The sequence below is a fragment of the Grosmannia clavigera genome (genome assembly GCF_000143105.1).
Source record: "Grosmannia clavigera kw1407 unplaced genomic scaffold GCSC_97, whole genome shotgun sequence".
In the NCBI taxonomy this organism is placed as follows: domain Eukaryota; kingdom Fungi; phylum Ascomycota; class Sordariomycetes; order Ophiostomatales; family Ophiostomataceae; genus Leptographium; species Leptographium clavigerum.
In genome coordinates, this window is record NW_014040560.1 from 1,161,780 (window position 1) to 1,188,229 (window position 26,450).

A 26,450-nucleotide genomic window follows, 5' to 3' on the forward strand; every position below is an offset into this window, starting at 1 on the left:
ACATTTGAGCTTGCGGCCTTATTGGGATCACCATCAAAAGGGGGCAGAGGCTATCAGCCTCGGAAACAAGCAAAAAGATTGGCTCCGCTGGGGCTCGAACCCAGGACCTTCTGCGATTCTAGGCTATCGCATGTGAAGCAGACGTCGTAACCAACTAGACCACGGAACCCGTTGTTATATCCAACCGCCTGCAATTCTCATCCATCAGATACGCCCCCTACACGCTGGACGAAGCGATCCCGTACTTCCGACGCAGACGAGTTTCGTAACTTGTCTCTATGCGATATGCTGATAGAATGATAATATCATTAAGAGTACCTGGATTGTCTCTGCCCTTTTTCATAGAAACAGACCAGAAGGACCCTTTGTTCCTATGTACAGAGGACTAAAGATAACGAAAACGATAGGGAACACAAAAGCAAAGAGGTCACACATGCAAGCAGGTAAACAAGCAAGGCCAGAAAGCCAGAAAGCCAAAATCAGTTGTACTGTTCACCATCATTTCATACATGTTCTGGACGTTTCTTACCCCAGCCCTCCCTTCTCGCTCTGGCAGACCCCCACATGAACTTTGCCCCTTGGGCCTGAAAGTGGTTGCCAACCTCAGAAGTAAGAAAACCGCAGTCGTCTCCAATTGTACGCCACTATGAAAAAAACGTCGCCAATTATTGGTATTCCGGCCCAGACCACTCCCTTTCCATTTGCCATCCTTGTCCACGGGGGGGGAATAAATAAATAATAAGACATGCTCTGCGTTTACCAGAGGGTGTCGGTGGGATGCGAATGGCTTGGCACCTGCACTGGGCGCAATCGTACATCGTCCGCTATCTTCCTCCATTTTCATCTGCCACGGAATATCAGCTGTCTTCCGATCTGGTACCATTAGCCTCCCCATTGGTATTGAAGCTTGCACCGTTAGATACAAGCTTAATCTTCGGTAGTGGGTTTGCTGCCACTGCCGGTGTGCCAGATCTTGTTGTAGGCGCCAGCGACACTTCCTTCTCCGAGGACGGTTCAAGCTCCTGAAGCTCCGGATGCGCCGCCAGCTCGTCTCTGAATTTGTCAAGGAAATAACTCTGTTCTGGGATTAGTCATGGGGTGGAGACCATAATGATCGACACGGGTATAGATACTCACTTCAATCGTGTTGGCATCAGCATACAGTAGGCTACCATCGTCATTGTAGGTACGGCAATTCCTGCACAGAAGCTGGATATCGGCCTTCATGTCGCTGAGCCGGCGGTACTCGTTCTTCTTAATCTTGGCATTGATCTGATTCATGCAAATCGGCTTCGGAATGATCACATAGTAGTCGCCGTAATCTCGCTTCGAAGGCAGCTTAACAAAGGGCCCAATGATGATGCGTTTTGCCAGGTCATCGTCCTCGTCCTTGTCAGCTTCGTTCTTATCATCGCTGTCTTCTGGCTCAGGGTCGTCGACTTCAAGCGTCATCAGGCCGTCAAAAATGCGCCGCAAACTCTCCTGGAGTGCCACACGCTGTGGAGCCGTGATGGAGCCATCGATGGCACCGAAACTGCCATTTGCTTGGCCGGCAACAGCCTTTGGACGGCCCTGGGGCCCACGTCTCTTCTTGGCCGGTGGTGGCAGTGCCTCGTCCTCGCCGTCGTCTGCCTTGCGCTTCTCGTTCTTCGTAATCGGCTTGCGGCCCCGCTTCTTGACCGGGGTCTCCTGTTCCGGTTCTTCTGAGCTGGCACGGCTGACTGAAGGAGAGAGGTCGGCTGACACACTTCCGCCGCCGCCGACCCGTTTTTGCCGGTTAGCCTCGCGCTTGTCTTTGCGAGCCTGTTTGCGCGCAGCTGCAGCTTCTGGGCTGTCTTCATCGTCATCAACTGCCATGAGCCATTGCTCTTCCGTGAGGCCATCGTCGTACCGCACTTTGGTCCGTTCGCGCGCACCGCGCCCGAGAATGACCTCAGCTTCCTCCTCGACCTGACTGGTATCGGCCAAGTAAATGTCCGGCAGCTCGTTCTCGGCCATCAGGCGCGGAAGACCCTGGCAACCCGGGGAGGTGCCGTAGATAGGGTCGTGGCTGCGCACCTCATCCATCTTCTGAAAAGTCACTAGCTCGGCCTCGCTGCGGGCTAGAATCATGTTGAGTTCCTCGTCATCCATTTCCTCCTGCTCGCCCGTCTCGGCCATATCTGCCGTCTCTAGCAGCGTCCGCAGCATAGCATCTCGATCCGTCTCGGAAGACTTGTTGTCAAACCGACCGGCCTGGATAACCTTGCCATCCATATCGAGTTTGTATCTCGCCCGCTCCAAAATCTTCTCTTCGATTGAGGTTGACGTAATAAGCCGAAGAATGCGCACCTCGTTCTTTTGACCGATACGATGCGCACGATCCTGGGCCTGAAGATCCTGATGAGGATTCCAATCCGAGTCGTAGATGATGACTGTGTCTGCAGTTTGCAGGTTGAGACCTAGACCGCCAGCACGTGTCGATAGCAGGAACATAAAATATGGAGAGTTTGGCGCATTGAACTCCCGCAAGAGATCAGACCGTTCGTCGGCTTTGGTTGTACCATCTAGACGAAGGTACTGGACGTTCCGGTATCGCAAGAAGTCTTCCATGATGTCCATAATGGCCGTCATCTGAAAGAACATGAGCACACGATGGCCAGTCGCTTGGTACTTCGGCAGAACCCGCTCAAGAAGCTCAAATTTGCCAGCAGTTCGCCACAAGAGGTCGTTGCTGATGCTTAGCGGGTTCATGACAGTCTCGATCTCGTCAAACACAAAAGGGTGGTTGCACAGCTTGCGCAGCTGCATAATCACGTTGCTCAGACCGCGGGCACCCATCTTGCCACCCTTGCCATCGCTGACAATCAGTTTGTTGTTTGTCAACATCTCCTTGTACAGGCGGGCCTGTAACGAGGAGAACTTGCACTTGATGACCTTCTCTGTCTTGTCGGGAAGATCCTTTTCGACGTCCTTCTTCAAACGCCGCAGCAAGAATGGCTGCAGCACCTTGTGAAGGCGCCGAATGACCAGGATCTGTTCTTCTTCATTGAGCTCCATCTTGTCCTGGCTGCCGGTGTTGGCAAAGGGAGTGTTGAACCATTCGTCAAACGTTTTCACCGACTTGAAAATGTTTGGCAGAACAAAGTTCAACATGGCCCACAGTTCGCCGAGGTTGTTCTGCAGAGGGGTACCGGTGAGAATAAGACGGAAACGAGTATTGTAATGTTGTGAGATGGTTGCGCTGAGCTTTGAGTTGCTGTTCTTCATACGATGACCTTCATCCACAATCATGTGGAACCATTTGATCTTGCTCAGCAACGGCCTGTCCTTGATGACGTACTCGTACGTCGTGAGAAGCACTTGGAACCGTCCTTGGCGAATCTTGTCTTGCTGCGTCTTCCGGACGTTTGGCGGACCCTTGTAGACGATGCGGGAAACAGATGGCGCCCATTTCTCGAACTCCAGGTTCCAATTGGTCAGCGTACTCAGTGGCACGATGACCAAGTACGGGCCAGTCTGGTGTTTCCGCTCAATCAGGTACGTAATCAGACTGATTGTTTGGATGGTCTTGCCGAGACCCATCTCGTCTGCCAAGATACCGTTCAGGTTGTTGTTGTACAACGAAATCATCCACTGGAGACCCTTGACCTGATACTCCTTCAACCTACCACCAACGAGTATGTTGGCTTGCTCGGTGACCTCTTCCCGGATGCGATGCGCCACAGCGTAGTAGTCAATCTTGCGGGTACGGTCCTCGTCTTCCGAATCAAAATCGCTTTCTTCTTCGACGCGAAGCCGTTCGTCACCGTAGCGCTCGGCGGCCTCACGCTGCTGAGCCTTGACGGACGAAGCAAGCTGGTGCAGGAAACCATCTGTCTGCCGCAGGAGGTGGGTGATACGGGTATCCTTTGCCTGGTCGAGCAGTTTGAGGTAAGCCTCCTCGTCGTTAGCCTTAAGGGCTTGCAGACGCTGCTTGGCGGTGCGCTCAATCCGTTTCTGCTCCTCCTTCTCAATGTTGAAGTGCTGGTTGAACATGACACGTCCAAGCTTCTGCATCTTGTTCCGCTGGCTGGCAGCATTCGCCTGCAATTCGGCGCGGTGCTTGTTGACAGCATCAAGGAAGTCGGTGTGTCTCTTCTTCTCGCGGTGCTCACGGGCATCGCGCTGTTGCTTCTCGAGTTTCTCAGTGATGCGTGCTTCGCGCACGTTCTGCTTCTTCATCCGGCGATAGCTGCTGCGATTCGTAGTCATGGCCAGATTGTCATAGTGCATCATTTGCCGGCCAATTTTGTCCCGCAGAGCCCGCTGCAGCGAATACAAGCCAAGGCACTTCATTTCGATGTAAGCCTTCCGCTTGATGGCATCGTCCGGAGTCAAGGTGTTCGTGGCCGTGTCCCAATAGCTGATATTGCTCGGCAGAGCCTTGAGCTCGGCGTACCGAGCACTCATCCGGTTGAAGACAATCTTCTCTCGCTCGATACGCAGAGCATCGAAATCTATACCGGTAGGTAGGATACCTGGAATGACCGGCCGATTGATGCGCCGGCCGTGGTCGAAGTAGCTGATAGATTTTCTGACCACACCAGACTCATACGGCGATTGCACAGTCTTGAACGACTTTATCTTGCGGGCAGGCACAGATGCATCTGCGGCAGCAGAATCAACGCCGTTCAATGCTGTCTTAGTCCCATCCTCGCCAGATCCGCTGGCCGTTTGCGCAGCAGATGCTGGGGCAGGTGCTCCAGCACCCATAGGTGGCGTGGGCTTAGCGCCAGCAAGAGCCGGCCCGACTTGTGGTGCTTTCTCAGATATGGATGCATTCAGTCTCCGCGATCGTTGTCCGAAGATCACCTGCTGGGTCTGGAGTGGAACACCAGCATTCCGCGTGAGGTGCTTGAACGCCTGGATCTGGTGTCGGAGAAGACTCAGTTGCTGCTGGGTGAAGTGGCCACTGACAGGCGGATTGCCAGGCGTGCCACCTGGGGTTGCTGACGGGACGCCGGGAGAAGCAGCGGTGACAGGTGTGCTGGGGTTGGCACCAACTCCTGCCGCCGGCGCCATGCCGCCTTGTGAAATTTGCCGGCCGACCTGGGATGGGTATCCTTGTGCAGGACGACCCGGGTGGGGGATACCGCCGCCGTTGAGGGCACTGTTCGCAGCTGCGGCCGCTGCCTGTTGCGCTGCATGCTGTTGGTTCTGCTGCTGCTGCTGCATCATCTGTCTCTTGAAGGCCTGTTGCTGTTGGATGTTCATCAAAAACTGCTGTGTTTTGATGAAGTCGGGATCAGATTGGGAGACACCCTGTTCCTTCATTTGACGAAAGCGCTGAATATAGGGAAAAGGATGTCAGCACAGAGCCGACGCATTGCAAGAAAGCGTGCAACACGGCTCGATGTAGGTTGTCATCGAGGCAGAATGCCGATTGTGATGGCGAAGGGGTCTGTCTTACCATATATACTTCGTGTACTTGCTGCGAGGTAATGCCATTGGGAGGCGCGGAGCCGGACAGCGGCATGGCTGCCGATGCCTGGACAGAAGCCATGGCGGGTGCTGTGGTCGCTCTCGGTCCTGTGTCGAAGTATGTGTGAAACCAAGAGAAGCTATCACACTGGCGTATGCAGGTTACGTATCGCGCATAGCGAGAAAAGCGTCAATCAATTGGGCGAGGGGACGATTCACGTCGCGTCGATATGAGCAAGGCGCTGGTTGGGGCGACCAAATACTGTATATCGGCGCAGAGACACAAAAAAGCGCGTGTGGACTGGCGCAAAAGACGAAGGCGCGTCGTGTCGCGGTTGTTTCGCCGGAGGGATAGCTGACTAGGAAACCAATGCTCTGCTTTGGAAGCGATGGTAAAATAAAAAGAAAGGACGGGCAGGTAGAGCCAAAGGTAGTGCTGGCCAAGGTGCAATAGCCAAATACCCAGACTATAAAGATGGATTCCGAGGCGAGGAGCGCAAATAGAAAAAGAAGGGTCGCGACTGTTGGTCAGGTAAAAGCGAGTGGACAAAACAAGGGGCGTAAAAAAAAGTTGGGAGGACGAGGAACGAAAGGCACAGCAATGGGGTTGCTTGCAAGGCCTTTCTGAGAGGGCAGACGCGCGAAAAAAATCGCGTGTCGTTTGTCTCGGGGAATTTCGAGATAGGATTTGATGGATGCGGAGAGGGTTTGGCGATTTTCGTTGCGCGCGCGGTCGCCCGTTGATGATGAGAAGTAAAATGACCACGAAAGATTCGTACGGATGGTTGGTGCGGGATGGCGAGGGAGCCCACAGTAAATTTCAGAACACTAGGCAGGGAGGCGGCTCCATGCCTGAGGCAGCAACAAATTAGCGCGATTGTATCGCGCAAATGCATACACGGTGGGTCTCCGACGGCGGCAAGATAAAAGAGCGATTAGTCATAATTCAAAACTCTGGGTATCTACATATTAAATACGATAAGAAATGCACGGCTTGCAATCGCATTACCGCCTCGCTTTCTTCTTGTCGGGCTGCTCGACCTCGTCGTCACTAAGCTCTGCATACTCTGTCACTGGCGCCGTGTTTTTGTATGCGCCCGTGAAGATAGGGTCCTTTTTCGCGATGTCAGCATACTTTAGCAACGCCTCGCGCGGGTCCTCATGCAGCATGCGGCTAAGCGGGATGTTCTGCTCAATGTGTCTAAGTCGTCTGGTTGGTTGCGCATAAATGGCGTCTGCACCGGCATCTGGGGCCGCCGTGGGTCGTAGGACTTTCCTGAGGCGGAAACCCCAGTGCGCCGTCCGCGGGGCTGCGCGCCAGGCACCACGATGGCGTCGCCAGAGATGCCAATGTCCTGGTCCATTGTGAGCGTAGAGTCGTCGTCAATATGCCTCTTCTTGGGCGCCCGCCGCACAATGTCGGCAGCACCGCGGAACGAGCGCTCCGGGTCGAAGAGCACGTGCATTTCGCCGTTAACCGAGCCGGTGAGCACCTGGTTGAGCTTGGGATGCCAGTCCGCCACGATGAGCGCCGAGCCGGGCGTCACCGGGGTCACCACTTCGGGGCGCAGGTTTCCGGGGTTGAGAACATGCAGATCCCCTGTCGCAGACCCCGTAATGATGCTCGTGCTATTTGGCCCGTACTTGATGCTGGTCATGTGGAAGCGGTCCGACGTGGACTCGTGAGCAACCGTCACGAGCGGCTGCTTGAACTTGCGCGTGTCCCACAGCTTGATTAGATTGTCACCTCCGCGGGTCACCACCATGCGTCCGTCCGCGCTGATGTCCACGCCTCCTGTCCACGTGCCCGGCTTGTGAGCGTCGCGAATCTCTGCTGTCGGTCGTGAGAAGGGTCCGTTGCCGCTGTACATGACCAGACAGCCGTCGAGAGCGGTCGCGACCAGAACACTGCTGCCCCCAACCCCGCTACCTTGCGCCGGAGCCCCCCATGCCACAGCAGTCATGCGGGACCGTCCTGCCGACCCAGCTGCCCTGGACTTGAACACAATGACCTCCTTTTGGCTGCGCTTGTTATTTACATCCCATATACGCAGCGTACTGTCGGCGCCGGCCGTCACGCAAACCTCCCTGTCGGTCGGGTGCCAGGCACCTGTGGAGATCTCTCCCACGTGGCCCTTGGTGTTGTGCATATCTCTTAAATACATGTCGCCCTTGACAAACTCGGTCAGAACTGCGCCGTCGCGTGACAGGATCTTGGCTTGAGGATGTGCCGTTATGCAGAGAATAACGTTCGCAGAGAGCGGGTGAAACGACACGTGGTTCACGGGATGCGACTCCGTCGATGCCGACGCCTTGCCCTGCCAAGGATCGATGCTCTTGAAGGCCCGCAATGTTGTTGGTGTCATGGAGGCAAAATCGTACAACTTGACTGTGCAGTCGCGCGAACCAGTCACCGTCCGTGACCCCCCCGCGTCAACAGACAAGCTTGTGATTGCTTTCTCGTGTGACTTGAAAACGAGTTCGTGGGAGAGAGGAAACTTGTCGGTGTCGTCGTCGTCGTCGTCTGAGGAGTCGGAGTTGGATTCAGAGTCGGAATCGTCACCTTTCTCGGAAGTAGAGCTCTTCGTATCATCCTTCCCCTTTACCCCCTTTTCCTTCTTTCCAGAATTGTTGGTCTTCCATGCCAGTCGTCTTGTATGTTCTATTTGCGCGTCGATGTCAGGCCCTTCAGACTTCTTGCCGAACGATGTTGGTAAGAAATTCTTTAGCTGTTCATCGTCAGCCAAATCAGAGTCGTCGATCCGGTAGTCTTCGTCGTCGCTCATGATTTCGGACGCGTGGTTTTGTACAACGAGTCTGTAGATGAGCAATATCCCCGAGTGTGCATGCGGACTGTTGCTGTGGAGTTACTGGGCCTTGTTTGTGCTGTGTCTCTTGAAAGGGTAAATTTTGAGATGCCATGTAATATGTCTTTATGCGAGTGTGATGTTTAAATTTTATATAACGATATTTAGGCTAAAAGTCCGCAAGCACGATTCGTCAAGTCACTGGCCTAGACCCTCCGAGCCGTCGCAGCTCCTCTTGCTTCATCCGCTCCTGCACCTTGACCCGCTCTGGGACGATACGCTCCCGCGGTACCGTTATTTTCCATCCAGGAAGCGACTTCTTACCAAGCGCCCTCATTGTGGCCAGCTCGACAAGGCTGTAGCCGCTGCCTGTGCTCTCGCTGCGATCGAAACAAAACGGCTGTCTCAGGCTGACGGGCGGGTTCGTAATGATGCGGACGTTTCTCAGCGGGTTAGTAGACGCCGAATGTAGCATCATGGGATGCAGCAGGTAAACATCGCCGCACTCGCCCGTCGCTTCGACAAAGTTGTTGGAGCGGACGGCAAGCTCTTTAAGCGATAACCGATTTCCTTTGGCGCTGAAATTGGGGCCATCACGCGCAGCCATCTGCGGAGACACACCATCTGGGTGGTCATGCAGCCACTGCGCGATATGCGGAAGCGCTTCGGGGCATAAGACGGTGCCACCGCCACCTGGCACAATGTCTGTAAAGAGCGGAATAACCAAAAGTCCCTGCTCTGGACTGTCGAGGAAGTGCACGAAGAAGTCGCCGTCAATGTGCCAGCCGTTCAAGTCCTGGGGACGAACCGGCTTGTTCTCGCCGCTGACAGTACCCAGATTGACAATCATCGAATCGCGCCATTGACGGGATCCCGAGGTGACACGCTCTTCGCCTCCAGATACCTCGCAGATGGCTGCCCACGCTCGAGGGGCGAACTCGGAACAGTCGAAAGTTGCGAGAGACGGCATGTGGGTACGCTCTTTGTTCCAGGTGCCCTTGTCTGTGGATGACATTCCAAGGCGTATCCACACATCCTTAGTCACTTCTGTAGCTTGCTGCCGAGTGAAAGCCTTGGGGATCCTGTGCAGCAATACTAAGTCAGTACTTGTTTGGCTTGGCTTGCCGCTTTTCAAGGACAAATATCAGATTACTATGTCATACTTCAGCCAGCCTTGAGACACAAAGTGCTCTTTCTCGGCGGCGGTGAGAATTGGAACGGAGGCCATGATATTTTGGGTTGGAGAGCGTCAAATGCTGGATTCTCGACGACAAGAGCACAATGGTTGACAGGGCAAGCATATATATGTGGGAGCAGGGAAGTGAGCGAGAAATGCAAGACATAGGAGTAACTACGGTCAGCTCATCACGTGTACGCCCCCTTGGGAATGCATGTTCAATGTTAAGGCGGTTGCGATGCAGCTCTGGTGATCCCTATTGGTCGAGGGAAGATCAGCCGCTTCAAGTGAAGATCCTGGTTCGAGTTGGGTAATGTCAAGGCTTGTACGGAGTACGCCAGAAGCATATAATGTCCGTCTGGGATATGAAGCAGTAGAAAAATCAAGGATCGGTAAAACAAGTCATATTGCAAAGTGTGACGTTTTGTAACAGAACGTAATTAGTCGTTAAAAAGTTTTGGTTTGAGTATAATACAGTAACGGGCGGAAGCGAAGGCGCAAAAGTGGGCAAAAAATAATATAATCTAGGAGAGTGTGGTACTCGAAACCACGACCTAGAGATCTGCAATCTCTCGCTCTACCACTGAGCTAACCCTCCGAGTTATTATTAAGTCCGGTGGCAAAGTCTGACTATGTGGATAGGCTCTAAGCGTGCTTCGTAGCTGGATGACCAGTTGCAACTCCACGATTATGAGAATGACAAGTATCCTACCATATACATCGATACCTGATAATGTTTTGTAACTTGTACGGATCTTGCGGGCTCACTCAGTCGCTAATTCCACTTGTCTGCGTTCACTCATCGGCATCTCGAGCGCCGAAAACAGCTCCCATCTCGCATCCAAGTGTAAGTCGCTGAGTTGGATTTGCTCTAGCCAGTTGACCAAGCGATGCGTACAGGTATCACATCGGCTTCAGGCTGCACTATCAGCAGCGATAATCAATAAGGAGCCATCCTTGAAACGCTCCCCGCTGAAATATGCGCTGCACGGCTCTATGAAACTGCCAAAGAAGTTATCGTATCTTACATTACCGACCACTTCTATACAAGCATTAGTTTAGCTACAGTTTGGCCAAAACGGAAGTTGTGGATACGTTCCATGTCAGCTTTGTTCCATGGTCCAAGGCCCTGCAGTGAACGTGTCAGTGTAATGCATTGTGCAATTCAGCCAAAGCAGTTTCCAAAAGGAAGGAGCGTCCTAACCTCATATGGTGGGAGAGTTATGCCCAGTGCACGCTTAGGCAAGGACGTTCGGACGACCATGGAAAATTTGAGACAGAAAATGGCAAACGCCTGCTGCTTCTTCTTCTATCTTCTGATTATTCCTACGTGCATGTGAGAGGAAGAGCACTATTTCTGACTTCTGTCTTTGGAACGCCCTCATAGCAGTTACGAAACGGGCATGGCTTCTACAGGTGTAAGATGCGCGCCCTTGTAATTTCCTTGCGTAATAATTGGGGAGTGCAGCTGCTCTTGTTTGCGGCTTCCTTTGCCTTTTTCCATCAGCTCCTTCAGCTCCTTCCGCCAATTCTTACAAGCTGGCCCCTGTCTGTCGGCATATCGCCGAAACAACTGCCGAGGAAGATGCATATAGCTGTGGCTTCTGGACATTCAACAATAAGCTAGGTACTGAAGCCTCTTATTTGAACCAGTCAGGATAGGGCCTTGTCTGGGCGGGAAGTTAATTCTGTAATGGAAGCAACGTTTTCGTTCCGTGAATCCAGATTTGTAGTACAGGAAGGAACTAAAATGCAAGAGGAAGTCATTTGTAAGTTCCATGTATACTCAAGAAAAAGAGAACTAGAAGAATCCCGCGAGGGAAGGGGGGACAATAAGAAAGCAGGTAGGGAAAGCATACAGACGGGAGAGAATAGGCAACGCAACAAGGTCGGAGGAAGGAGCTGCTGCCAGAAGCAGAAACGGAAGGAAAAACAAGACTAATAACATAAAAAACAGAGAGATCGAAACATTGACTGTAAAAAACAAGGCAAGCACCTTCTGTCTCGGACTTTGACCAAGGCAAGACTCCGAGCCGTGTGATGTAGAAAGTTCGTCGCTTCCATCGACGGGAACACCACCGGTAATTTTGACAGGAGTCTTGTAATATTTGCACTCGCAAGTCGGACAAGAGAAGAGGACCAAAGGAAGCTGCTCCAACGAGGTGCTCATAAGGTGCAAAGAAGTGTAGAACGGTGCATAAATACATCGGATGGTCTCCTTTCCCTCCTCGTTTTCTGTTCCTCGATTGTTTTCTTCATCTTCATCCTCATATCATTTCTCCCCTAAATTCCCTCATAATTATCTTTCTGAACCCAGATTTGCAGATATGCTTTTGAACTCACGCCTCAAGAAAGTCGTCGACTTGCCGTGATGGCCACATCCTCTCACCAGACCTCCTCATCTCTTGCCTATACCTACCTTCCCAAGCCTCTCCTCGTCAGCCTACCACGCTCTTTTCTAGAAACTTGAACCACTTGGCCCAACCTTTCCCTGCTCGGTTTTTTTCTCATCTCAACCCCCGTCCCAATCCCCAATTTGGTGCCCTATCCTTCTTAATTTACAGCCCTGCAAAAATCCCATTTAAATCGTGCCTCAGGATCTTTATTAAGATGCTGTGATATCCGTATCCACTCATCAGACCTCCTCGTCTCTTCATGATCATATTACCAAGCTTCCATTTTCAGCCTGACATGCTCTTGCCAGAGACACGAACCACTCGGCCCTTTCTCTACTCGCTTGTTTCTTGCCTCAGTATCGAGATGCTAACCATAGATTGCAACCGATTAGTTCATCATCAGCAGAAGCGATTGTCTCCTGAACTAATAAACATGCGCCCTATTCCCATTTGTTGGGATGCTCAGCATCCTGCTTCAGGTCCGGGTGGTGTTGTTTGATGATTGCACCCGGCTTGGCTCATCATTAGCAAGATGACCTCGTTGATTGCCCTCATCAGAGGTGCTAGAAGTCTGAGCGAGAGCGCCTCATCCCCCGAAATTACAAAGGTGCGTCCACCCCCCGGTGTAGCAAAAAAGTGAACAATCTGAGCATAGCGATGAAGATATATTTATAAAGCGAAGGGGGATGGATGCACTCAGGCAATTTGGCTGACCATTTATATATATACCGGAAAAACAACATGCAATGACTCATCACCACCGACACATCATCATTACCGGCTTTTCCTATTACTCCGAGCAAGAATTGATGAGATCATCTTCATACCAATGCATTATGTAACGAAAACAAAAAGTGAGGTTTTCTTCTCATCCCAACGTGTGTCTGTTGCATCTTTAAGCTTGTTACTTACACATGTAACAGGACAGACTTCTACCTTATACTCAGCTCCCGAAGAGTTTGTGCTTCGGACTCCGACGAGACCTTGTCGCTCGATCAGCACTCCGACAACGAGTTTCAATAATGGCACAGCACATTTGAGAGAGTGGAGAGGGATGGACATGTCATGGAACCTGCTACTCTTTTCCCACTGGGTTTTTAATGAGAGCAGTTGTTGGGAGCGGAAAAAACTTTGCCTGTCACGATGGAAGGTATTGGGTCTTTACTTTCGCCAAAGGCCTGATGGTTTTGACAATTCAAACAAATGATTTGCAAAAATCTGTACAATTGCCTTCAATACGAATGAACCATCCCACCACCTTATTAAATTCCCTTCTACTTGGCTGCTTGTCCCCACTCGGTTTGCTTTGCTTTGCTTTGTCATTGTGTTGTCACCATGATCATCGATCGGAACAAGAGAAGATGCTTCAAGTGATTTTATTGACCCATTGTATAGACTGTAGAGCTGTTTGACGATTTGTTTCTAGACGTCATGGCTTCGCCTTCGCTTAAGGAAAGGCGATCCACTGTGAGCAGGTGTGATGCCTCCACGAAATGAGCACTGCCAGCATGATCATAAGCATCTCCACCACACAACACCATCGCAAACAGACACATGTATTCCTCAGCAATGCAACAATCTATCCAAGCAGACAATTTCTTATCTGATTAAATTTGCCACAAGACATACCTCCCATGGCTTTTAGCGGTTTCCCATCATGTCTGTTGTTTCAGTGGATTTCCTTGTTTGATTTTGCGTCCATGCTCCCTCTTTTACGGAGCCCGCGAGCTCTCACATACAGTAGTGCAGCTTGGCTGACGTCTCAGGCACAGAGCAGCACAGGTCGAGTTTGCTTTGCCTACCCTCACATCAGTTGGTAGGGTGTAATTCGATGTGGAACAAAATAGCAATGACTCTGGCGATATGACAAGATCGTAGCGAGGATAAATTTTCAATCCGCTGACTGCCATGTTGTGCGCTTTTAAATGTGTATAATGCTCACATAAATGTTTGCTTTTTATGTGACAGAGTGCTTGCAAAAGACCCAGACGATGTACCGCTACTCGGTAAAGCTAGACGTATTGATCCAGCCTCTTATCTTCATCCTGTGTCACCGCATCAGGTGAAGCCTCCTCGGCCAGCCACCACCCGACTACGCAAACAGCCGCTGGGGGTTGGCCACCCAAAGCTTGTGCCAGGTCTCGTCGTCGGGGATCCACTCGCGCAGCTTGGCAATGTGGGCAGCATTGTCGACGTGGCGGAAGCCCTCGACGTCGTGCAGGCGCTGCTCGGCCGTTTTGCCAGCGCGGTTGACGTCCAGCTGGGTGTGCGGCCAGTCGGAGCCGAAGAGGATCTGGTCGGGGCCGGCAGCGACGAGGGCCTTGATGGCAGCAGCGAGGCTGTCGATGCCGTCGTTATCATGGTAGAGCCGGTCGAAGCCGGAGAGTTTGACAAAAAGACGGCGCTCACGCACGAGCGCCAGCAGCTCTCGGAAGGCCAGCGTGGTCTCGGCGCCAGGCAGCGTGCTGGCCAGGTGGTCGGCCACCAGATGAACACGCGGGTCGATGCGGTTGTTGTTGCTGCTGCTGCGCAACTTGTCGGCCAGCGCCGCCCAGACGGCCAGCGGGCAAAACACGTCGACGATCCAGCCCAGCCGAGCAGTGCGTCGGGCGAGCGCCTCGATCTTGGCGGCTATGCCGGCCACCACACCGGCCTTGCTGGCATCGGCCGCGTTTTCGTGCAGCCGACAGCCACGCACGCCGGCCTTGTGCAGCGCGTCGAGCTCGTCGTCCGTCACGGCGTCTGGATCTAGCGCCGTTAGTCCGCGCAGCACGCCGAACCGGCTTCGAATTTGTGGGTCCGTCTCTTGGCGGCGCAGCAGATCGACCAGCGGCGCCGCCGTTTGGCCCTGCATCGACGCGTGCACGACGACAATGTTGGTGCAGCCCGTCCGCGCGGCCGCCGGATATGCCGTCAGCGCGGCCGCTTTGGGCGTGTAGCGACGAGGCTCCGCGTACGGGAACCGGTCCGGCTCAAACACATGAATATGCGTGTCCCAGGCGCCTTCTGGCACCATGGCCGCGGCGCTGCGGACGCCGGCGATGTTGTGTATTCGGTGGTGCCCCTGGGCCGAGAGCTGACGAGATGTGAGTGCAGGAAGAACTGCGTGTCTTATTGTCCACATGTCGGCAGCCAAGAGCAAAAGGCACTGAGGGCTCGTACAGTGTGAGCGGGTATTCGTTGACAGCAGTCCTTTCTGTTTGCTCGGCTATGACGGCCCTGCGACCGAGAAAGACACATGGGCTCCTGGCGATATTTGTGCTTTCCAGCAACTAGCAAGAGCGGCATCTCGGCTTCACCGGCATTGTGGTACTTTTGTTTGCAGCTCCAAGAGTTCGTGTATTGGTGTGCCCGGGAACATGCCGGACGGTCGGATGCCGTCGCCCTGACGGCTTCTGTCCGTGTAAAAAGAGGCTGTGTCGTCAGACGACGCGCAAGAAGACGATCATCATCTGCGGATGCGGCCAGAGCTGCAGGTACAATGCAAAGTGGGTACCCAATGGACCGCAACTGCGCATTCAACCACTCCCACAAGAGCAATTCCAATCTGCAAGGCAGAAACAAGCCTTTTAGCGTCGGCAGTCCATATGTACGAGTACTATGTATGACGTGTTCGGCAAGTCCCCGATGCCCGGATACGTGCATACATGTGATTATCCGTGTAGGACATGTGCTTGCAAAAGCGGGTGAATGCCATTAACGCGTCTTTCTTCACTAAAATCGTGACTGGCAACTTGTCAACCAACAGCTACTAGCCATGCCTCCCGAACCACCAATCGACGAAGAGGACTATGCATCGTCAGAAGACTCCGATTTTGCCCCCGAAGACGCACCGGAGCACGTCTCGTCTGCAGAGTCAGACGACGAAGCGGAAGCGGCTCAGGGTGATGGCAAACAGACTGCCACAACGCCGAAGCGACGACGAGACGGAGCTGCAGACGACGATGCCGAGGCCGAGGATGCCGGATTTGAGAACTCCGGAGACGAGGCCGTGATTGGCAAGGGGAAGAAGAAGCGGCGCCGACGGGACAAGGGCCGGCAGGAGAGCGACGACGAGGGTGGCGGGACCGGAGGCTTTGTCAAGACCCGAAGACAGCGTGCAAATGAGTAGGTCGCAGGCTCTTGTTCGTGGCTCTCTGACCTACCAGCTCAGGCTGCTGACAGTCGCAGGAAAGCGGAGCGTCGGGCGGCAACGGTCCGCGGGCCGGTGACGGTGGACGTGGAAGCGCTCTGGGCGCAGATGACGGCCGGTCCGGAGCAGCAGACCGACACGACGACGGGCAGCGGAGAGGGCAGTGGGCTGCAAGACAGCGTGCTGGATCTGGCGGCCGTGGCGACGGCAGCCGCTGCCGCAGCCGCTACGGCTTCTCGGCCTGACGACAACGACGATGACGGCGGCGACGGCATGATCAACATCCGCCGGACCTACAACTTTGCCGGAAAGGTGCACACGGAAGAGAAGCTGGTGGCGCGCGACTCGGCCGAGGCGAAGCTGTACCTGTCGTCGCTGGACGGGCAGGACGTTGTTGGCGTTGCGGCGGCGACGGCGAATGGCACCCAGGACACCCATGGTGACGGTCCCGAACGGCTGCCACCACGCAAAGCTTTCCGCTCGGCCTTTGAGCCGGTGATCGCCGTGCCGCAGTCTGGCCGTGCCGACCTCGACCTCGGCATGCGCGCCCGGCTGCTGGCCCGCGAAAAGGCTGCCGCCCAGGAAAAGGCCCGGAAGCTCAACACGGTCGAGATGAGCCGGATGGACTGGGCCGGCTTCGTCGATAAGGAGGGCATCCAGGACGAGCTCGCACTCGCCGGCCGCGCCAAGGGTTCGTATGCAGACCGCCAACTGTTCTTGGCCCGCAGCGAGGCCATTCGCGAGGACGAGGCCCGACGCGCCCGGCTGGGCGGAAAGGTGTGAGGCGAAGAGGAAAGGGCGGAGGAACGGGACAGGAGACATCTTGTCACACCAATTCGCGCCCTCGGGAAGGCTACGGTTTCCTACCACTCTGCGCTCTCTAGCACGTGCACACGGATCAGCAAAACCGATGGCAGCCGGGCTGCCCTGTGCCGAGCCGAGACGAGATGGCGCGGGTGTATTGCAGGGAAGGCTAGAAGAGGCTGACTAAAAGAGCTGCTGTGGCTTGGCAACACAGGCACTCTCATCAGGGAGACTGAAGCACCGAGTGAACGTCAGCCCATGTTCGGGACGAGTAGCATAACCTAGCTAATGCTCAAAGTGGTCTTTGATTAGCTACAGTACAGTGTCTCTACTATCTGAAGATATTCAAGAGACATATCCCCATGCAACAGATCACAAAGCGAAAGATATCTCCTCAACATCACATGTCCGTAAAAACACACGTTCATGGCGCAGAATGGTTCCGACCATTCGCAGCTACAGGATTCCCGTTGGTGACTATTGTCGTCTGGCCTCGCTCGCACACTTTCATGCGTTGATTTGGACAACCCATTACCTTTGACGCTGGCGACGTCTCTTGAGTCAATCTGTGGTCATCAGGCTCAGACTCCTGTGATCCTTCCAGCTCACTAGCATCGTGCATCGCACAATATTCGCTACCGAATACCGTGCGAGTAGCTTCTCGAAGATCAACGACAGCTGGGATCAGAATGTCGCGTGGTTCCCAAGCTAGCTGCCTCTCTCTCTCTTCAAAGATAGACCTCTCCGGTTGCTTAGTCAGCCATATGTGTCCTGATGCCTCTTTCGCAGACGGCCGTTTGCTGGGGTCAAGGTTGAGACATGCCATAAGAAAGCGCAGACCGGAGTCTGACATGGGCTCGCTCATTGACGCCATCCTCTTATATAAGACCGACCAGACAAACTCTCCAATCTCTGACATGTCTGCGAACTCCAACGGCATGTCGACGGGATCATCACCAGCTATAAGCTGCAGTGTCAAGACCCCAATAGCCCAGATGTCGACCGAGACCCCATGTCTCCCACCTGCGAACCAGACTTCCCTATTTGCGGTTCAGTAACATTGTCAAGCTTGACGGCGCCTAGTCCTAACAAAATCCTTACGGTGCTCGACAATTGACTGTTCCACTATCGCAAGGCAATCTCCCCAGGCTTGTTACCCCAGAGCAGCCGAAGTCCGTCAACACGATTCGGTGCGTGGCCTGCGGGCTGACAGTGCACAGGACATTTTCCGGCTTTATGTCCTGGTGAGCAACACCTTTGCTATGCAGGTAAGCAACCGCGCTGAGGACTTGCTTCGTAATCCACTTGATTTCAAGCTCGGGGAGCATTTTCCTTCGTCGCAGGAGAGAGTGAAGGTCGCCCCCTGTTGCCAATTCTGCAAACGTATACCTGCCATATATCGTTAAGGTGCCAAGCGAGGTTTTCGGACTGTAAGCAGATGCTTACATGTTCTTGTTTGTCCGAAATGCACGTTGGAAGGCAATGATATTAGGCTGCCAGATTTATTTAGACTATTGCTGGTGTTAGGACCGCGTGTTTGCACATACGTGATCAAGATGGCTCCAGATAAACATTTCCTGGTCCACACCACGGATCGCAAACGGCTCCAGATTTTCGAGCCCTTCTAGATCGTGGACTTTGCATATCACCTGCCGATTTGTCTTGACGTTCACAGCAAGGTGCACTGTGCCATACGATCCGTGTCCTATGACGATATCTCTGACCACATAGTGGTCCTCGAAAAGCTGCTGGAAGTAAGATTAAATCAAAAGACGGTGCTGTATTTGGTTCTTTGCACATACAGAGGTTTCCTCTCTCTGGGTTCGGCTCAATGCCATATCACCTCCTTGGGCCATGTCGCTGCGGACCTGAAGTCTACAGGGACCAACACGAATAATGTCGTCGTTTTCGAGGAGCTGGGCAGAAGTGATGTAGGGTCCTTTGCCAATGCGGTGGCCATTCACATGCGTCCCAGTTATCGACTGGCAGTCGCGAACGTAGATTAGAGAGATGCAACGTTCGTCGCTTTCAAAGACGACAGAATAAATTTCGCAGTGTACGGGCGAAACACCCGCATCCTTAATTCGAAGGTTGCTAATGCAGGTCAGTAAAAGAGCAACCGTACGGAGTCGGTCTTGGATCATGGCCCGTAACCTCTTCTCGCCGCTACCGATTCGTATAAACTGGTCCCTCCGAATCGGGATCTTGATCACTGCCCAGTAGTACAAAAAAATTCGTCAGCTGGAAACCAACGCAAGAAGGCGGGGAGGTGCCCGTACGCTGTTTAAACTTCCCACAGGCCTGGCTTTCGACTTCGATTCTTGCCAGCGGCATCAATAGAGTCTCCTGGTAATTAGACAGCTCATCGTCACTGTCCAGCGTCGGTGAAGAGGTGCATGGAATAGGTCGGAGACCCGCCAGAGATCGGCAGCTTGTAGCAGTATGAGGCATGCTTCTGAATTTGCGCAAGTGAGTAATTTAATATGTTATTGCCGCTGTATGGAAACGTTGACGACAGGGAACATTACTTGATTTTCGATTCTGTTTCGATGCTCGCCAACCACTTTCAGCAGGAGCTGTCCGGGGCGTCTACCTCTGCGATATGACTCTATACGAGACCAATTGTCATTATGGGAAGGAGCGAGGCTGCCTATACCACGTTGCCTGACTGCCTTCACGTCATAACCTAGGCCACATGTTCCGTTTCTGTCATATTTACGTGTCAATTGATGCTATGTAAAATATTAGGTTACATGGTCTCATATTTGCTGGTGCGTCTGAGAATGAAAAGTCTCTCGAAAAAAGCATCGCCTATTATGGTCTTCCCACAGTGAGCAAGTAAAAATAACGGCACGCAACGCGAGGCTTCAGGAAATCATGCGTGACGTCGAAGAACGATGAAGATGCCCTGTCTCTGGGAAAGACAGGGTTAGGAGGCGCGTGCCCCGGCTTCTGTCCGAGGAGTTTCCTTTACTAAAATGAGTATAACGGGGAAATGGTGTAGAGGTGAGAAGAAAAAATGCAGGAAATAAAACCAACCAAGGCGTTTCCTCGCCTTGATATTGCCCAATATGACCGACTTCGCCAACCGTGAGCTTTGTTGGCAAGTCGTTTACTGTTCGTTAGCATTCGATGGAATACCAAACCGAAATGAGGATATCCAGCTCCTTGTCGGTTGCTGGCAGATTGCTCTTTTGCGCTCCCATTCGCTTCTTGCACCTTCTTCTTGTCCCTTGCTTTTCTGTTTCTTATGCTGTCAATTATTTTTTTGTTCTTCCTTTCGGAATTTCTCTTGCTGCCCCAATGCAGGGCGGTTTTTGCGTATCTGATTGGCAATCCGGCCCAATCTTGCTTTTTTTGTTGTTTTGGAAATAGGAGTAGATCAAATGTCAGCCTGGTCTGTAACGGGGTGCACAGACGCCGTTTGACAAAGCCCTTTAAAGAAAATGGGGGGGGGGGGGGGAAGGGTGTGCTTCTGGAATAAAGTGTGAGAGCCGGGCTTTCCAGACTGTTCTGAGTTCAAGGACGGGGAAACTAGCCATGCCCAGCAAGTGGTCCTTGGCGACATGCCGTCTCACTTTGGAGGACTTCAATTCCGATAGTCAAAGACGCCTTCTGGCATCGGCTGTCTGCCTTCAGCCTGCTGCCGTGGCAGAAATGGCCGTAGACTGTTGCTGGGTTGCATGTGGCTGCTGTCGTTTCGGTGGCGGCGCGTTTGACGAGTTGTCCTTTGAGAGACTGTTAGCACCATGCAGAGGTTCAAGGTCGTAGCCATCTCGTAGAGACTAATTTACTTCTGACGCGATGCGCTTCTTGTTTCCGTTGGCTGCAACTGCAGCCGGGTTTCGGCGACCTTGCCGAAGACCTTTAGTCGGGCGTACGGGCTTCACCTCTCCGGGTTCAAAAACGTCATCTGGAAGAGTAACGCTGTTTGCTGTTAGCTCCCGAGTCCCCTCTTGCGCAGAGCGCAGAGGAACATGGCTGTTGATGCAACTTACTTTCGCACGTGCTGAATGCTCAGAGTGGCGACGTCCGACAGCTTTCCCTTGTACTTATCCCAGCCAAAGCAGAGCTCTTTGAACTCATCCACCTGAAAAGAGAGATCGAGCGACTTGGCTCCTATCGTATCGGATCAGCATCAGCGCCTACAGAGAGAGAGGCACAGAGAAACATACCTTCCACCAGCTCGATGCCGATGTAGTGCGTCAATGTGAACACTTCGATGGCGTCGGCCGAGTTTGCGGCATCTTTTGGGGCGGCACCATCGGCACCATCACCAGTCCTGGCTTCGTCCGACTTGTGGACCATGAAATCGAGGCTCCCGTTCTGGACAGCATCGATGTCGGCCTGGTTCTTGCACATGTGCGTGCGCTCGTATCCCTTGTTGAAGGCCCGCGCGAGCGCGATAGACTCGTGACGTTCCAAGCCCTGGACGAGGACGCGCACCTTGGACTCGACAAAGCCCGACCAGGTGTTCTGAGCGTCTTTCTCGGTGCTGGCCGAGATGACGGAGATGTAGTACTTGTAGTCGGACGTGAAGAAGGTGTGCTTGACGAACAGGTCCTTCCACTGCTGGCGGCCGGAGATGATCATCTGCGAGATCTCGGAGGCGCGCTCGAGCTCGCGTTTGATGATGGACAGCGACGACTGCGAGATGTTGTACGTCGCACACATGGACGGATACGCCGGGGTGATGATGGGCATGATGTGGAACTGGTCGCCGCGGTAGACTTTGGGATTCCACACGCGCACTGGCAGCGGGCCGTCCTCGATGGGCTTCAGCAGGACCGGGTTCGGCCACGGCCAGCGGAGGATGATGCCGAAGAACTTGGACACGATGACGGCGCCGGTGGCCTTGGGGTACAGCTGGCAGACGCGGGCCACCATCATGGCCCAGGCGACGCCGCCGGGGAAGCCGACAATGTTGGCGTAGATGGCGCGACGCTGGGCCCACAGCTTGATGGCGCGCAGGGCATCGCGGAAGGTGCGCTGTTCGGGCACGAGGCTCAGGATCTCGTCGGTGACACGGGTGCCGTTGACGGAGCGCAGCTCGGCCTCGTCGAGGCCGCGCAGCAGGTTAGAGTCCTTCAAGCCCCATTTGTCATCGGACGGCAGCTGGGTCAGGAGGACACGCGAGAAGATGAGATCGATGCTGATGCCGTTGTACTCGAACTTGATGATGGGCACAAACGCGTCCTCGACAGGGGTCAAGTCGGTGATGGAGCCTGGCGGCGTCATGGCCTGCAGCATCTCGGGGAAGTAGTTGAAGTAGTCCTCGCGGGATACGTACTTGGGCGCGACCACCAGTGTGTCAATGTCGGAGCCGGGCATGTAGACGCCCAGCCTGAAGCTGCCGTACGTGAAGATCTTGGCACACGCATCCCGGAAGAGCGTCGGGTTGTCTGGCGCCTTCTCTTTCGCGACGCGTTTCACAAATGCGTCGGCAACCATGCGGAGCGACTCGAGCACCTTGAAGCTGCAGAAAAGGGGGGGAGGGCGTTAGCAAGAGAGGACGGACGGGCCTCGTTGAGCGCCACCCTGTGCACACGGCAAAAGCTCACCGTTTCTGCGTCTCGGCCGTGCTCTCAAACGTTCCCTGCTGTCGCAGCTCTTCCAGCAGCGCGTCGGTCTGGCGGCGCTGCTCCTCGGTCGGCATCTCTGTCGATAGGGGCGGCGTGACGCCATACTGCTTCTCGGTGTTCATGGCTGCGGATTGGTCCTGTCTGCTGCGGTCTTCCTCCTCGTTCTATGCGCCTCGTCGCTGTTCAGGGTGCAAAGGGGCGAGATTGGGGGAGCTGTGAGTCTGTCATGAACTCGGGCGTGGCCAGAGTGGAGGTGCGGAAGAAAAATTCTCTGCCGCTGTTGGGGAGGTGACAAGTCGACGTGCGTTGTTGGGGGGAGGGGGGGCGAGAATCTATGCAGTCGATTGTTGTTCTTTCGATGGAAGAGTTGTCCAAAACGCGAATAAAAAAAAGATGGGACGATTGTGGTGTCAAAACAGCAACACCTCCAACACAATAGCAACAGCACCCAGCAATTCGGTTCTCGGAATCGGCAGACGGTGCTCGGATTGTCAAGGGAGTGGCGGGAGAAGTGGGAGAGAGAAGGAGTTTAAATAGGCCGACGCAAAGGAGAGAGCGTGCTGGCGATGAAGCTGTGTTGTGTAGGAGGATGGCAGCAGCAGCAGCAGCAGCAGCAAACGATGTAGGAAACGGAAAGATCGACATTGATAGGTCGAGTAAGATACGAAGGACGGAGTGAATACGGAAAAAATACGAACAATTACAGCTTAGCGCGCCTGAGGCAAACGTCCACTAAAAGTGCATTAATCTTGGCTGTAATTATAGTGGCATATCTATAAGAGGGAAGAATGATTCCCGATTCCACAACGCCCGACGAGACCCTTGAATATGAATGAAGTAAGTGATTATGGTGAAACTGGTCGTATGTGTTTGAGCGTGGTATTCAGAAAAAAGGAGGAAGAGGACATGCGTTGGTGGTCCAGAAGGAAGCAAACGAAGAATAGACGGAAAGCGACAAACGCCTCAACGGCCCCCGCCCCAGAACTTGGCCCATTCGTCGACGACCCAGCCGTACAGCTGCAGGTGGTAGTTGTACCGGGCCACCCACAGCGCCATGCCGCCGAGCATGCTCAGGCTGCCGAGGACTTCGAGAACGAGCCAGCCGCGGGCCCTCAGGCCTGCCGTGACCTCGAGCAGGCCGAGCGGGTCTTCGTGGCAGAGTGATGCCGACACGGACCTCGTCGACCACGGCCGTCGGCTCTTCTTCTTGTTCTGGCCAAAGAGGTCGGCGCGGTAGCCGTGATGCGTGCGGGTATCGTGTCGCTTCAGCCCATGGCCTTGGCTTTGGCTTCGGCTGCGGTGATCGGCAGCCACAGCCACCAGGCTTCCATCCTGAACGCACTCGCTCAGTCGCTCCGTCAGCCAGACGGCACGTTCGTTCCGGGCCAGGTTCTCGAACCGGGCCCGCTCGCTGTCCAGGTGGCGCTGCAGCTCGGCGGCCCAGGTGGCCAGCCGGATCTGGGCCAGCCGCTCTTCCCGCTGCGTGTGGTCGGCCATCCGGGCCAGGCTCAGGTTCAGGTTCAGGGGCCGGTAGAGGTGCTGGGGCCGTGACGGCACCGGCGGCGACGACGGCGACGACAACAGCAACGAGCTGCCCGCGTCCGCATCAAGCCCGCACTTCCTCCACTGGACGGACTTGCGGGCAGCCGCATGGCGCAGACGAGAGGCGCCGTCCGGGCAGAAGACGCGGTCGACCAGCTGAGCCAACTCGGTCGGCACCAGCGGCTGGACGTAGTCGGGGCTCATCAGAAGGCTCGCGTCCATCGTGTCGAGGTCGACGCCCGGCGTGCTCGATATGGCATAGGGCAAAACCAAGGCCGTTGCCGGCGCTGCAAAGGCAAACGGCTGTATGTTGGCTTCCAGAAGCTGCTTGGCCATCCGCTCCTTGGCCCACGCGACTTCGGTCTCGGACGCGATCGTGTCTGCCCGTGCCAGCAGAGGGATGATGTTGGTCAGTGGTGCGAGCAGTCGCAGATATTCAATGTCGGCCGGCTTCAGATCTAAATGTCCGGCAGATGTGTCAGCTTTGGTAGACGATCGCAGGAGACGCAAGAGAACCGACCTCCGGAAACGAGATAGAAGACCACGTCGATCGACAGCCCTCCATCACCCGTCAAGAGACTGACGAGGTCGGCATCGCTCAGCGCGTTCGAACGCAGCCGGTGCAAGAACGACTCTACGTACTGCACCACCGGTGTGATAGCGTCCATGACCTGTCAAACGTCAGCACAGCACAGAGACAGGGTCGTCGAAGAAGCGATACATACGGATGTCTGGCCGCTGTAGCCTGGCGTGTCGACAAAGCAGATGTTGCGGTCGAGCACGTTGTCGCCGAGGCTCTTCCTCTTGGTTGGGGCCCGGCTGTCGTCCAGCTCGCTCCACCAGGCCGGGTACGGCTTGGTGCTCGCATAGATCTCGGTGATCTTGCCGGTGGACTGGTCGGGCGGTGAAAACCGGGACGGCCGACGGTGCGTGTGTGCGTGTCCCAGGGCAGGTCGGCTGGCCGGGGCCGATCGACGACGGCCGACGGTACTCGCCGGAGCGATGTGGTCGACGTGTACAATGTGCTGGCACGACTGCACGATGGCCTTGATGAGCGACGTCTTGCCGAGGCCAGTGTCACCGGCGATGAGCACCTTGAGCCGGCCGAGCTGCCGGCCGGTGGCCGTAAAGGGTCGCCGGCTGGGCATCTGGATGCTGGGCATGATCAGCTGCGGCGCGCTGCCGCTGTCCATCATCCGGCTATCGTCGGCCGTCGCGATCGAGAGGGCGGAGGCGGCGAGGGACGGCGGACTGCTGGCCGCGATCTGGTGGATGTGGTGATGGCTGCCGTCAAAACTGCCAAACCGGCCGTGTTCTCCGCCTTCGGGCAGCACGACCGGGTCTGGCTCGCTGTCGTCCAGAAACGAGCTCGCCAGCGAGTTGTGCCGGGACGACGGGCTGCTCAGGGCCGACAGCGAGGCCGGGCCCGGCGTGCCAAACAGGCTTGGCGTGCTGGGCCGCGAGAGCGAGGGAGAACAGATGGACCGGACCAGATCACGGTCGTGGTCAAGGTTGAGATCGTGTCTGGTCGCAGCTGGTGTGCGGGGACGATGGCTGATGCTCGGAACATCGACAGGAGCAGGGCGGCTGTCGTCTTCGTGGTCCTCGCGTCTGACGTGGCCGTCGTCCCGACTGAGCGGTGTGGAGCTCGATGCCACGACTGCAGCAGCTTCCACTTCCACCGTCGTGGCCTCCACTCTGCGGTGCTGAGACGGCTGCGGTTGGCTCGACGCGATCTGTAGAAGCTGCTGGTGTTGGTGCTGGTGCTGGTGCCGCTGCGGCTGCTGCTGTTGCTGCTGCTGCTGTTGGTTACACTTCACCAGCTCGCGAAGGTGGAATCCGGCCCCACAGGAGCTCTCGACGGCCGCGTCGATCTCGTCTTCGGCTGCCAGGAAATAGGTCATCGCCGGCGCTGTGCTGCCGCTGCCACTGTCGCCGGCCATGTGCACGGAGAGGTCGGCATCAACAGCCGCAGCGACAGAACGGCGGCGTGCAAACGCCTCGGGCGGCCGCATGATAAGATGTTGGCGTGGACGACGGTGAGCGAGGGAGACTGATAAGAAATGGACATGGGGCGTCGCAGGCGAGCTTCGGCCGGAATAGGAGGAAGCACGAATGATGGAAAGCGTCCAGAGCGCGAATAGGATGGAGGAGAGCTGCACTGCACTGTGTAAGGGGGTCGACCGCGAGGTGAGAGCTTTACACGCAACAACAAGGAGGGATGGGGGGGGATTCCCGTCTGGGAAGCCGGGGGGCCTTTTCCAAAAAAGACCCGTCGCCAGCTGACCGTCAGCTCAGTCGACATCAGGCAACCCCGCCTTTCCCGCCCAATCCATTGCCAGTCGTCAACGGAGAAGGAGCGGGGCCTCTTGGCCGGATGGCGCGTTGTCATTGGTCGCTCAACCGTTTCGCCCTCTCCGTTTCAGACGCGGCTCAAAACGGTCGCTGTCAGAGCATCTTGGAAGAAGCTGAGTCTTGGAGTTGTGGTGTGGAAGATATCTTATGACCTCTAAATACTACTCGATGCAACATCAGAGCAACACTGCTCTCTGCCCCTCCCTGTCCAGA

General features: G+C 54.9%; 8 protein-coding genes across 8 annotated transcripts; 1 reads left to right on the top strand and 7 right to left on the bottom strand.

Annotated features, from left to right (window-relative positions):
- Nucleotides 1-857: 857 nt before the first annotated feature.
- CMQ_4806 (rsc complex subunit) lies at nucleotides 858-5,524 on the bottom strand (the record flags this gene model as incomplete). Its single annotated transcript, XM_014312962.1, has 3 exons — nucleotides 858-1,076; nucleotides 1,138-5,307; nucleotides 5,432-5,524. The coding sequence occupies 3 exons, from the start codon at nucleotides 5,522-5,524 to the stop codon at nucleotides 858-860; spliced, it is 4,482 nt and encodes a 1,493-aa protein (XP_014168437.1).
- A 923-nt stretch (nucleotides 5,525-6,447) lies between these two features.
- On the bottom strand, nucleotides 6,448-8,228 carry CMQ_4533 (WD repeat protein; the record flags this gene model as incomplete). Its single annotated transcript, XM_014312689.1, has 2 exons — nucleotides 6,448-6,630; nucleotides 6,684-8,228. The coding sequence occupies 2 exons, from the start codon at nucleotides 8,226-8,228 to the stop codon at nucleotides 6,448-6,450; spliced, it is 1,728 nt and encodes a 575-aa protein (XP_014168164.1).
- A 214-nt stretch (nucleotides 8,229-8,442) lies between these two features.
- Nucleotides 8,443-9,477, bottom strand: CMQ_4457 (uncharacterized protein; the record flags this gene model as incomplete). Its single annotated transcript, XM_014312613.1, has 2 exons — nucleotides 8,443-9,331; nucleotides 9,413-9,477. 2 exons carry the CDS (start codon nucleotides 9,475-9,477, stop codon nucleotides 8,443-8,445), a joined length of 954 nt encoding a protein of 317 aa, XP_014168088.1.
- Nucleotides 9,478-13,914: 4,437 nt separating this feature from the next.
- On the bottom strand, nucleotides 13,915-14,946 carry CMQ_4447 (amidohydrolase 2; the record flags this gene model as incomplete). Its single annotated transcript, XM_014312603.1, has 1 exon — nucleotides 13,915-14,946. The coding sequence occupies one exon, from the start codon at nucleotides 14,944-14,946 to the stop codon at nucleotides 13,915-13,917; it is 1,032 nt and encodes a 343-aa protein (XP_014168078.1).
- A 633-nt stretch (nucleotides 14,947-15,579) lies between these two features.
- Nucleotides 15,580-16,737, top strand: CMQ_4753 (swr1-complex protein; the record flags this gene model as incomplete). The annotated part of the gene is made up of 3 exons (XM_014312909.1): nucleotides 15,580-15,929; nucleotides 15,993-16,134; nucleotides 16,267-16,737. The coding sequence occupies 3 exons, from the start codon at nucleotides 15,580-15,582 to the stop codon at nucleotides 16,735-16,737; spliced, it is 963 nt and encodes a 320-aa protein (XP_014168384.1).
- A 445-nt stretch (nucleotides 16,738-17,182) lies between these two features.
- Nucleotides 17,183-19,209, bottom strand: CMQ_4613 (serine/threonine-protein kinase; the record flags this gene model as incomplete). The annotated part of the gene is made up of 5 exons (XM_014312769.1): nucleotides 17,183-17,798; nucleotides 18,205-18,251; nucleotides 18,306-18,503; nucleotides 18,561-18,970; nucleotides 19,038-19,209. The coding sequence occupies 5 exons, from the start codon at nucleotides 19,207-19,209 to the stop codon at nucleotides 17,183-17,185; spliced, it is 1,443 nt and encodes a 480-aa protein (XP_014168244.1).
- Nucleotides 19,210-20,393: 1,184 nt separating this feature from the next.
- CMQ_4896 (pap-like poly(A) polymerase) lies at nucleotides 20,394-22,462 on the bottom strand (the record flags this gene model as incomplete). The annotated part of the gene is made up of 5 exons (XM_014313052.1): nucleotides 20,394-20,486; nucleotides 20,553-20,685; nucleotides 20,757-20,877; nucleotides 20,934-22,234; nucleotides 22,320-22,462. 5 exons carry the CDS (start codon nucleotides 22,460-22,462, stop codon nucleotides 20,394-20,396), a joined length of 1,791 nt encoding a protein of 596 aa, XP_014168527.1.
- Nucleotides 22,463-23,303: 841 nt separating this feature from the next.
- CMQ_4746 (heat shock protein) lies at nucleotides 23,304-25,897 on the bottom strand (the record flags this gene model as incomplete). The annotated part of the gene is made up of 4 exons (XM_014312902.1): nucleotides 23,304-24,340; nucleotides 24,403-24,553; nucleotides 24,608-25,618; nucleotides 25,703-25,897. 4 exons carry the CDS (start codon nucleotides 25,895-25,897, stop codon nucleotides 23,304-23,306), a joined length of 2,394 nt encoding a protein of 797 aa, XP_014168377.1.
- Between the last annotated feature and the right edge of the window lie 553 nt (nucleotides 25,898-26,450).